Raw genomic sequence first — 12,723 nt, forward strand, 5'->3', positions numbered from 1 at the left:
CATTGCTTTTTAGAGATATGCTGTTGATGTAAAATTTAATACAATGACCTCCTAAAAAAATTCAACAGGTGTTATTTTGAGCTAAACCATAGAATCTGCCAAAATGTCACCAAATCACTTTCTCCATGAAAGATTAGATAAACTATGAAAGGTCTGTAGATGTTGGTCAGTGATAGAGTACTTGCCATGCATGTACAAAGACTTTGGTTAAATCCCCAGTGTGCGCACACACACAGGTATAAGACACAGATATAAGCTGGGCACTGGTGGCTCACACCTGTAATCCTAGCTACTCAGGAGGCTGAGATCTGTGAGGATCTCGATTCAAAGCCAGCCGGGGCAGGAAACTACATGAGACTCTTATCTCCAATAAACCACCAGAAAACTGGAAGTGGAGCTGTGGTTCAATCGGTAGAGTGGTCGCCTTGAGCTGGGGAGCACAGGGATAGCACCCAAGCCCATAGTTCAAATCCTACAACCAACAACAACAACAAAAAAGACACACACATAGACACACCACACACACACACACACAACACACACAATCTATTTCTAGCTTTCTTCTGTCTCTCTCTGTATATACACTAATTGTCAAAAGCCACAATCAATAGGTATAGTGACATATGCCTGTAATCCAGCACTCAGGAAACTAAAACAGGAAGATCATGAATTCAAAGCTAAGTTGAGCTGCCAAACAAGATTGTGTCTCAAAAAAAAAAAAAAAAAAGAGCCACTATCTTATTTCATTTCTAATATAGTAATTTTGGAACATTTTATGAAAATTACCAAGTCTTTAAAATCTAAATTCCACCCTCCAAATATGTAAGAAGCCCAATAATCCTACCAAAAGAAACATGTTAGCTCATCTGCCATGACCATTTCTATTACTAGAGAAATAAGATTCTGAGGTGTTTCAAGCCAGAGGAAATAAAAGCAAGTCAAAGAGATAGTATCTCTCTTTCTAAATTCTTCTTCTCCAAGACAGATATTAAAACATGTTACTGGCAAAGTGCTTTTCTATGGACTTAGGACAGTTCAATGTCTTTCTTAAGCCAAGATCACATTTTCATTGCTTCCTTTATTCTCTTTTCAAAGGGATCTACCCCCAAAAAACACATATAATAAAAGATCTCGGAAGTCTGACCAGTGAGTGGGTGGTCTTCTAAAGAGTGGACCTTAGCCCTAGATTATCTTCTACTAAAAATTAGAATGATTATTCTATGGATGAGAGAAAAACATCTAGATGTTTTTCTTCATTTTATTTAATCTCCCAATAAACCCACAATGATAATAACCAGGTTTATTATGGATTTTTGTCTTTATAGAATATATAAGGTTACCATGAATCAAACATCATGCTAAGCAGTTTACTTCTAGGGACAGATGAAAACAAGTTGTCTTCCAAGCACTGGTGGCTCACACTTGTAAATGTAGCTACTCAGGAGGCTGAGGTCTAAGGATCATAGTTCAAAGCCAACCTAGGCAGAAAAGCCTGAGACATTCTTATTTCCAATTTAGCACCAAAAAAGCTGGAAGGAAATTTGTGCCTCAAGTGGTACAGCATTAGCCTTAAGCAAAAAAAGTTAGCCTTATGCAAAATAAAGCTCAGCAACTGCACCCAGGCCCTGAGTTCAAGAATTAGCCCTAAGCAAAAAGAGCTCAGCAACTGCACTCAGGCTCTGAGGGCTTGAACTCAGGGCCTGGGCTCTGTCCCTGAGCCTTTCTGTGCTCAAGGCTAGCACTCTACCACTTGAGCCACAACACCACTTCCAGCTTTTTCTGTGTATGTGGTACTAAGGAATCGAACCCAGGGCTTCATGCATGCTAGACAAGCACTCTACACTAAGCCACATCCCCAGCTAGTATGAGCATATACTAAGTACTTGGTACCTGCCAGACACTTTGCTGTGCCTATTGATATGAATGGACAAAGGATAAACTCTGACCAAGTAAAATACACAAGACAATTTCCTTTAGTCTTATGAGTGCTGATAAATGTGTAATCCACTAATAAAGCATTACAGAAAAGCTAATCAACAAAACACACAGGAGTGGGGCTGGGGGTTTAGCCCAGCGGAAGGGCGCCTGCCCGGCACGCTCAAGGCCCTGGGTTCGGTCCTCAGCCCTGGGGGGAAAAAAAAAAGAAAACAAAACACACAGGAGTGTATTAACCCAGTTAGATTTGTATATCTTACAAATTACACACAAATCTAAAATAGGAGGCTTTTATCTTTTTTAGCAGTTGGCAATTATTTTTATTCTGTGTCAATAATAGGGGAGAGGGTAGAAGCAGGTGTGAAATTATTTACACAGAAGCTTCTTTTCAGAAAATATTAGGGGAAAATATGAGTTGAAATTCCACGAAGAAGTCACTTTTAAAATTCAGCAGGCACTGAGTATCATATATCCCATGGAAGAGAACAAATAAAATGTATCAAGCAAAAGTCTATCAGCAAAATATCAAGCTAGAAACCTAGACATATACCAACTAGTCAGGAAGCTGTGTGATAAGGTTGTATGCACTGTTCACCCTTGAAGGGTTTCAACTTACATCCCTCAAAGCAGGTTTAATCTCTGCCTCTTGTATAGGGACATTATGAAAGAACCTTTCATTCTATGATTACAGTGCAGGAGGAAAGTCAGACATGCCACTAAACGAACACATTTTCACCTTGGGAGAAACTGGTGAGAGCCCACTGCATCACAAGAAATAATCTAAGGAAAGGATCATTTGCTAAAAGTTCAATAGTGAGTTATCTAACTGTCCTGTGGCTTGAAAAAGTGAACTTAGTATTAGAAATAGGGAAAATTTAACTTAAAGAAAAATTAAATAAGCAGATCAGAACAAAGGCAGCACTGTGCTGAATAAACACAAACTGGGAAGGAGAGAATTAGGTTCTACCACAAGCCAGAGCTGCCACAAGCCAACTTTGTAATCTTGGGTGAACCAGGTAATACCCAGGGTCATTGTCTCCTCTTGTGTGAAGGAACTGGAGAACATCATCTCTATGATCCTTACAATGCGAACAGCACTGAAAAGTCGACACTATAAATGAGAACTAGTTCTTTTTGCCATATGACAAAAATCTCCAAACTGTAATCTTATATCCTATCAGCCTGGTATAAACTATACTTATATATGTGATATTGCAGTGGCTAACTCTCTAACAAGAGGTCACAAAAATCAGGATAGTGTTATAAAGAGATGGGCTAACAAAGAAATCTTCCTTGATCTCTACACCCAAGCCATCTAATTTCAAATTATAAAAAAATTGTATTACTTTGTCAAGATTAAAAGGAGAGAATTAGGCCAAGTGCCAATATTTTAGGGAATATGGAAGACATCCACTAAGGAAAAAAAGTAGATCACTCATTGCAGGAAATACAAAACCCAAGTTTATATTTCCTGCCATAGTAAGGGCGGAATTCTACATACAAGTCCCTTAGCTGCTTCACTGTAGTCAAATTCATCCAAGGAACTGACTCTTAGAATGGTAGTTTTGCCACTAAGCGCAAGTCTAGTTATGTAAGAGCAACATGTATCAGGCAAACATATCTTAAGTGTAGCCCAGTATTTCCACTGTAATTTACATTCTTCTTGTCATTTAAATTAATATCAACCTAATTATAAAGGAGTATTTTTAATTTAAAGAAGCAAAATTTGAACTTGAGTATAGTGGTACACATCTGTAATCCTAGCACTCAGGAGGCAGGAGTACCAGGATCCAGAATTCAAGGCCAGACTAGGCTAAACAGTGAGTCTTTAATTCAAAAACAAATAATGATATAAATATTTATTTATTTATTTTAACTTACTGTAAAGGTGCTGTACAGAAGGGTTACAGTTACATGAGTAAGGTAATGAGTACATTTCCTATCAAGCTTGGTTACCCCCTCCTTTGTTTTTTCCCCTACCATCCCTTCCCTCCCCATATTCCCCAACTCCTTCCTGCCTCCTCCACCACCCTCCCCAAGTTGTAAAGTTCGTTTTCAACATAGTGTCTTGTACATCATTCTTACAATGGGTCAACCTGTATCCTTGTTTCAGCATTTTGTTATTTCCCTTCCCCTCCCCAAATTAGAAAAAATATATACACAACATGCAGGGCACCGGAATCAAATAATAAAGTGAAAACAAGGGTTATACCATAGGAGAAGAACATACAAAAGAAACAAAAAAAGTCACATAGTACATTAAAACAACAGTGACAAAGATAAAACCTCTTGTGTCACTATCTTGGGTTCATTTCACTTAGCATCATCTTATGTGGTCATATCAGTACATTTCTTTTTGAAGTGTCACCCCCACCCTCATTTTCTCCTAGTTTTTTTTTTCCTCCTGACCCTCCTTCCCCACCCCCAAATTTATATTTTTTTAAGGAGCAAAACTTTATATTTGAAAGTAGAATTCCTACAGTAATGTAAATTATATTTGATTTCTGGTCGACTCAGGATTTTCATGGACCAAATGTTCCTGAACTGAGTCATTTCTTTAGTCATCAAATCAAGAATAAATTTTCAGTCGGTCTCTGGTAGCTCGCACCTGAAAGCCTAGGTATTCAGGATGTTGAGATCTGGGGATTGTGGTTCCAGGCCAGCTCAAGCAGGAAAGTCTGTAAGGCTTTTATCTCCAATTATCTACCCAAAAAGCTGAAAGTGAACTATGGATCACGGAAGAGCACAAGGCTTCAACAAATACAAAACAAAACTCAAGAACAGTGCCCAGGCCCTGAATTCAAGCCCCAGGAGGTGTGCGTGTGCACGTGCATATACACACACAGAGAATAAAGTTTTCCCACAGAGAGACAAGTCATCACACATACTTCTCATACCAAGTATAGATGGCTACCACATGAACGACTGAGTCCACTGGAGGCTCACCGGAATGAAAATACCCTTTCATCCTATGTTCTCAATTTAATCAAAGTTATTCCATATAAATTCAGTTGATTAAGCCAGAAACTTTGGTAAGTATGTCAAGCCAAAATAATTTTCATAGGATGCTTTTAAGTCTTTCTCACAGTAAAAGCAAAATGTTTCCCTTAATTTGTATTTAACACTAAAAACAAAAAAAAATTAGAGGCTTTCACTTGTCCTTGGAAAGAGAACTGACAAGTCAAGGGATTTTAACACATGTTTACTTCACAAAATGTTGAACATCAGTGAAGTAATCCCTAAGTGAAGATGTTGGAATTGGAGTTATAGCAGTCACCAGCAATGATTCTAAGTTACTGCAGGATATTAACTAGTGACTATTTGACTTGGAAAAAAATGAGGGACACAATGATGCCCATAATGTACCATTAGCCTGCCTTTCTCCTCTCTGAAGCCTTGCAACATCACAAGCCCAGCTGCTAACCAGATGTAAGCACATGAGTCACAGAGCATGAGAATAAAAATATTAGCATTTTTTCCATGAAACAGGTCACATGCTTATTAAAGAAATAATCAACATTAGCATACTACAATGTTTGTTTTGTTCTTGAATGTTGTAATGCCCTATGGAAAAAATTATCTTTATTTGAAAAAGATTAAAAATGAAAGTACATGTTATACATCTTTACTAGAAAACTGTGGGAAATAGATTTGTTGAAACCATATGGAAAGGAAGAGGGAATCAATTAAAAACAGAAATCTAATAAATCTAAAATATTTCCAAATGAAATGCTTGTGGTAAGCTAATTTCTTGTAAACACTGCACTCAGGTCCCTTGAACAGTCCCAGATGGTAAACTAACTTTGTGGTCCTAAAATAAAAGTCAGCCAAAAACACCAAAGTGACTACAACGTTATTATCCAAGTAAGGCAACATAAATTCCATAATCAAGCCATGTTACTTTTTATGCCTTTGTGAAATTTGAGAGATTTGTGGCTTTTTGCTAAATAATTTTAGCTAGAGTTTGTTTATATATGACAAAAAAATTAAAATTAAAATAATGCTGCAGTTAAAAGTGAGGTAAAATCTAGCTATTTATTTAAAGTATTTGTTGAGCTTGGATAGAGCTCAGTGGTAAATTGCTTTCCTAGCAAGTGCAAAGTCCTAGGTTCGATCCCCAGTACCAACAAAGAAAAAACCAAAAAATAAATAAAAAATAAAAATATATAGAGAGAGTTTAAAAAAAAGTACAAAATATTTGTAAAAATGCCATAGTTTGCAAATACATTTAGAGATTAATATGATAAAGTTATGAACTTTTTTCAAGTGAGATATACAAAAGTTTAATCCAGGAAAACTCAAAACCTTTCAAGTTGGGGTCTAAACAAAAGCTTGTGATTTATGTCTTAACCAAAAATGATAGCTGGTAGAATAAAATCTACCTTACCTGATCCACTGTTAACAACCCATCAGACAGTTCTGGCACAGACTGCATGGGAAGGAGTTGGCACAGTGTGCCTAAAAGTAAAGCCACTTCCTTCATACTTCTCCAACAACATACCAGCACCATCTGAGCAGTTACATCACATGTTTTTCCTTCTTTACCTTAAAAAAAAAAAAAGATTGCAAAACTAGACAATTATATCCCAGGTTCTTTTAACAAGCTTATTCATAATTTCCCTGAGAATAGTCTGCTTAAACCAACCAATTTGTCATATGTTCTATTTACTTCAGAGAAAACATTTGTACAGCATGTGCTATGAAGAATCATACTGTTTTACCAATTTGTTTCTTTTTCTTTTTTTTTTTCCAGTCCTGGAGCTTGAGCTCTGGGCCTAGGCATTGTCCCTGAGTTGCTTTTGCTCAAGACTGGCACTCTACCACTTGAGCCACGGCACCACTTCTAGCTTTCTATTTTCCTGTAACTAATTGGAGATAAAAGTCTCACAGGCCAGCGCCGGTGGATCACGCCTGTAATCCTAGCTACTCAGGAGGCTGAGATCTGAGGATCGCGGTTCAAAACCAGCCCAGGCAGGAAAGTCCGTGAAACTCTTATCTCTAATAAACCACCAGAAAACCAGAAGTGGCACTGTAGCTCAAGTGGTAGAGCGCTAGCCTTGAGCTGAAGAGTGGAGGGACAGAGTTCCCAGAGTTCAAGCCCCACAACTGACAAAAAAAAAAGTCTCAGCCTGGGAAGTTGGCTCAGTGGTAGAGTGCTTGCCTCGCATGCATGAGGCCCTGGGTTCGATTCCTCAGCACCACATAAGCAAAAAGAAAAAAGCCGGAAGTGGCGCTGTGGCTCAAGTGGTAGAGCGCTAGCCTTGAGCTGAAGAGCTGAGGGACAGCGCCCAGGCCCAGAGTTCAGGCCCCATGACCGGATCCAAAAAATAAAAAAAATAAAAAAATAAAAAGTCTCACAGATTTTCCTGCCTGGGCTGGCTTTGAACTTCGATCCTCAGGTCACAGCTTCCTGAGCAGCTAGGATTACAGAAGGTGAGACACTGGTGCCTGGCCAAATTTGTTTTTTTCAAAATAAACTTTAAAATAAAAATATGTTGCTCCAAAACTAAATCTAACCTTTGGCAATTACTGAAACAAACTATCCCTGCCTGCTTCTCTCTCATCCATAAAATATTAATGGTCAACTATAATAAACATACTTCTTTATTTTCATTAAGGTTTATCCTAACAAGTAAAATAAAACTCTTTTTAAGACAGGGTCTTGCTGTATAGCTCAAAGTAGTCTCAAATTCTCAACTCTCCTGCCCCAGCCTGAATGCTCAGCTAGAACAGAGCTTATAAAATTTAAGGAAAATAAAAATTATTTTTCAAAATATTTTTAAAGCACATGATCTATAAGCTATAATTTCCTTACTTTCTTATTCTAGTTTTAGGAGCATGTTAGTAGTGACATTTTAAAATCTCAAACTATTAAATTTTTTTCTAGCCAGTCCTGGGATTTAAAGTCAGGGCTTGGGCTCTGTCTCTGAGCCTCTCTGGGCTAGCACTCTACCACTTAAGCCATAGCACGACTCTGGTTTTTTGTTTTTTTTTCTGTTTACGTGGTACTGAGGAATTGAACCCAGGGCTTCATTCATGCTAGGCAAGCATGCTACCACTAAGCCATATTCTCAGCCCAAAACTAAAATTTTGAAAGGCAAATTAAGCAAAGTGTAAGTGGCTCCAGCCTACAGTCTTAGCCACTCAGGAGGCAAAGGTCAGGAAATCAAGATTCAAGATCAATCTAGGCAACAGAGTTCCAGGGACACCATCATAATCAATGGCTGGGCTGTGCCTGTGATCTGCTGTAACATAGAGAAGCAAGAGTAGGAGAATGGTAGCAAAACCAAGATCCTACCTCAAAAATCATCAAGGCAACAGTAGAACTCACTAGATACTATGTTGAAAATGAATATACAATTTGTGGTGGGGTCAGAAGGGAAAACCTGGAAGAGTACTCATTACCTGACTTATGTAACTGTAACCCTTCTATACATCACCTCTGTAACAATAAAAAAATCATCAAGGCAAAAAGGGGACTGAAGATATGGATCTGTCCAGTAAGCATCTGACCCTGAGTTCAACCCCCCAGTACCACCAAAAATAAATACAAGCAAAAATACAAAAATAAAATAGCACAGTTTTTTAAAGATCACTAAATAAAAAGGATAAATTATACATATACACAACTGTAATCTGTAGGTATAAAAAGGTATACATTATAAAGAGAAAACGTGAGACCAAGGAAGAAATGATAGACAATTCTTGTTTTTTTTTAGTTTATATTTAGCTCTATATTGAAACTATTACAATAAGCATATTTTTAGAGTCTTAAAATGTAATAAACATGTTTTAATTTTTGTAATTTAAAAAATATATCTGCAACGATAAGTTTTTACAAGACAATATCTCCATCTAGTGGAGAATATAAAATATACAATAAATTATTGAAAAATTACTATTTTTAATGACTTTTTATAGCATTACAGAAAATTCAATAACAACTAATGATAAAAACAAGCTCTGATGACTCAAATTCTGAAAGCAAATCATATTTTGCCAAATCATGAAGTTTTCTTTAAAAGACTGCTTGACCCAGCCTGGTGCTGATGACTTATGCCTGTAATCCTAGCTACTCCAGAGGCTGAGATCTGAGGATTGCGGTTTGATGCCCGTCTAGGCAGGAAGTCCGTGAGACCCTTATCTCCAATTAGCCATCAGAAATTTGGAAGGAGAGCTGTGGCTCAAAGTGGTTGAGCTCTAGCCTTGAACAAAAGAGCTCAGGGTCAGTGCTCAGCACTGAGTTCAAGCCCCACAACCAACTAAAAAAAAAAACTGACTTTAAGAGCTCTAAGAGCCTGGTACGGGTGGCTCACGCCTGTAATCCTAGCTACTCAGGAGGCTGAGATCTAAGGATCACGGTTCAAAGCCAGGCTGGGCAAGAAAGTCCGTGAAACTCTTATCTCCAATAAACCACCAGAAAATTGGAAGTGGCGCTGTAGCTCAAGTGGTAGAGGGCTAGCCTTAAGCTGAAGAGCTGAGGGACAGTGCTCAGGCCCAGAGTTTAAGCCGACAAAAAAAAAAAAAAAGAGCTCCAAGAGGAGACAAAGAACCACATGCAGGGAGAGGGTGAGTGCTCCCCAGACTCAGATTTATTATGCATGACTGTTCTTATATCATCTGGGGAAAGTGGGATTTAGTACTGAAAAGCTATTTATTATAACATGGGGCAGTATCATTTTCTCATTTTAGGACTTCATTCCAAAACAATGTTCATAGACCTATTATGCACAGAACTGCATCCTCTTATTTACTACATTAAAAAAAAAAAAAGACATTCTGTGTGTTTTACTGTTAGTACTTAAACATGTGGAGTTGGAGGTATAGCTCAATGGTATGATCAAGGCTCTGGGTTTTATCCCCAATACAATATCAATTCCACATATACTACCTTTGATTTCTGCAGAGCTTTCAAAATTTGATACGGTAGCTTTCAAGTCCTCCAAGTCAAAGCTATCACATTCATTCAATATTTTGGTTTGATTGAAGAAATCATTGGTGTCTCGAGGTTGAATCTCACTGAGAATCACCTGCAAGCGGCTTCCTGACTCTGAGGGAAAAATATGAGAATATATAAAACTCTAGTTCAACATACACATAGATTTTCCTTAGGGATGCCTACCCTCCAAATTCCTAAGATTTTCAACAGCCGATGATCAGCTCTACTGGTAGAGGCACACAGGATAAAGAATGTGAAAATTATTCATACAATGTGTTCATGACTATGTAACTGTATTTGGGGGGATGTGGTTGAGATGGTACCAAGCCCATGTACTTGGGTAGGCTTCCAGGATACCATGGAACCACACCTCCAAACTGTTTTTCCATATTATTTGTAGCATAGGGACTCAATTCTCAACCAGGTGCATGCCTAAGCAGTGATCTGTCTCCTGTCATTGATAAGATCACAGGCACCCACCACCAAGTAATCCAACTTCCCTCAATAGAGACAAATACTTGTGGACATTTCTGCCAAGGGTGGCCTGGGATCATGATCCTCCAAATCTCAGCCTCCCACACAGCTGGGAGTGACAAGTGTGGCTCCCGGTTTTGTTTTGTTCTGAACTGGTATTGGGGTTTGAACTCAGAGCTTTATGCTTACTAGGCAGGCAGTCTACTGCTTAAGCCACACTCACAACTTCCTTACATGATTTAGTAAAGAACAAAATCTAACATTTTCTAAGGAAAACACTTTGCTCCAGGCTTGGTTATTTTCCCAAGGAATTTTAGTGCTGGACAGATAATATGTGCTCAGAATTCAGAGTATTCTTACCACAAGACCCTCATCTGTGCTCTAAAACTTTATTTCAACATCAAATATAAATTTATTTTCAATTTTTCCTGTGTATTCAAAAGTATACTCCAGTTGGGAGCCAGTGGCTCACACCTATAATCCTAGCTACTCAGGAAGCTAAGATCTGAGGATCACGGTTCAAAGCCAGCCTGGGCAGGAAAGTTCATGAGACTCTTATCGCCAATTAACCACCAAAAAGCTGGAAGTAGAAGTATGGCTCATGTGGTAGAACAAAAAAGCTAAGGAACAGCATCCAGGGCATGAGTTCAAGCCCTAGTACTGGCACCAATGGAAAGGAAAAAGTATATTCCATGTTTGTACATCCCTTTCGTAACTAAAATCTTGAAATGTGTGTGTGGGGGGGGGGGGTGTGCGCGCACGTGTGCGTGCTCACGCCTGCTACCTGGGACATACCAGGCACTGAATTTGGTTTCTGCCCTTTCAGAAATTGTTCAGTGACAAATGTTGATTTATATCTACTTCTATAGGGCACTGGACCAAGCACAAGGAAGGAAAAGCCATACAGCATAGTATCCTTGTTAAGTTACAATTCCATGAAGGAAAACTCCTTGTGAGGAGAAGAGCAGTAAGGATAGTCTAAAGAGGAAACAGAAGCCAAACCACTACAGGACTGGGTCTGAGATCATTGAAGTCTTGTGGACAAGGAGGTTAACCTGGGACAGGATGCAAGGGTGAAATAAAGATTGTCTGTAAAATGATGAATTGGATGAATATAAGAAATTTCTTTGGACTTAGCAAGAAGGAAAGAGAAAGAGATAGGAAAAATTGCAGGGAAATCAGCTGGAGGACCTTGAAGTTATAACCTAGGCAAAAGTGGAAAAATGCCTGGAGAAAGTGAGAAAACACAGGTGAAAAGAAAAGAGAATTAAGAGATGTTTATGGGTAACAATTAAAGAATGTGGAGATGGGCCGGATAAGAGGAGCAGAGGAGAACGTGTAGGCTCCTAACCTGATCTGTGGAAAGAATATTTGCAGAGAGGGAAGGGTTGGGTGAGGAAAGAAAGATGATAGCTCATGAGTTTGGTATTGAGCATGTTCACTACTGCCCTTTCCTTTCATTAAATGGTCTTTACTCACTGCAGATACCTAGCAAGTTAGCTTCCCTGACCACGCCATCAGTTGCACTGAGTTACACTGCTTTCTTTCCCAGTTTCAGCAACCACCTGGTAGGCTAGGTTCCAAAATAACTATAAAACCCATTTTTATTCTAGGGAAGAACCACCTGATTAGGTGGATATAAATGGAGAGGGGAAATTTTAATAGTTAACATTAATAAAAGGGCAAAATAAAAGAGTAAAAATACCATTAAAGTAATTCAATCTGTTTTCCTCAGACTTTTTTTTTTTTTGGCCAGTTGTGTGGCTTGAACTCTGGGCCTGGGCACTGTCCCTCAGCCCTTCAGCTCAAGGCTAGTGCTCTACCATTTGAGCCACAGCACCACTTCCGGCTTTTTCTGCTTATGTGGTGCTAAGGAATTGAACCAGGGCCTCATGCATACAAGGCAAGCACTCTACCACTGAGCCACTTTCCTAGCCCTCTCAAACTAATTTTTATAAGATGCACAAAAAAATGGTTAAGAGAGAAAGAGACAATGAATAATCAAAGGATAGCAAGGCTGACCTGAATCAGTGTCCATGGGGATGAGGCCCTCGGGGGAGGAGCTCTGAATGACTGGTGACACTGCAGCAGAAAGCCTGTAGGACAGCAGCAGGAGCTTCTCCACTACTGGTCTCCATTCACTCACCAACTGCAGGCTGCTGCAACCAGGACATCAGGGACATTCAGACCAAAAGCAAAGCTCAGATCTCAAAACAGGAAGTTAACAAGTAATAGGAATTGAAAGAATCTGCTTCAATAGTGGAATACATGAACTATCCCAGACATAAAAACACTTCTAAACCAGTAGAATTAAAAATCAAATTTTCAGTTCTCTTTAAGGCAACAGGCAACATTCTGTTCCAAGGACACCTTTC

The 12,723-nt window shown here is 38.8% G+C and overlaps 1 protein-coding gene across 4 annotated transcripts in view; it reads right to left on the reverse strand.

Annotated features, from left to right (window-relative positions):
* The window catches only part of Thada (THADA armadillo repeat containing), a 351,130-nt gene that overhangs the window by 263,371 nt on the left and 75,036 nt on the right, over positions 1-12,723 (reverse strand). For all 4 annotated transcript variants that reach the window (XM_070025487.1, XM_070025484.1, XM_070025486.1 and 1 more), the window contains 3 exons: positions 12,371-12,507; positions 9,827-9,985; positions 6,323-6,480 (listed from right to left, as the gene is read on the reverse strand). In XM_070025487.1, the coding sequence (XP_069881588.1) occupies positions 6,323-6,480; positions 9,827-9,985; positions 12,371-12,507 (454 nt within the window). The remainder of the gene's footprint in view (positions 1-6,322; positions 6,481-9,826; positions 9,986-12,370; positions 12,508-12,723) is intronic.

This window comes from Dipodomys merriami, unplaced genomic scaffold (genome assembly GCF_024711535.1).
Source record: "Dipodomys merriami isolate MVZ:Mamm:240054 unplaced genomic scaffold, mDipMer1.0.p SCAF_17, whole genome shotgun sequence".
Classification (NCBI taxonomy): Eukaryota; Metazoa; Chordata; class Mammalia; order Rodentia; family Heteromyidae; genus Dipodomys; species Dipodomys merriami.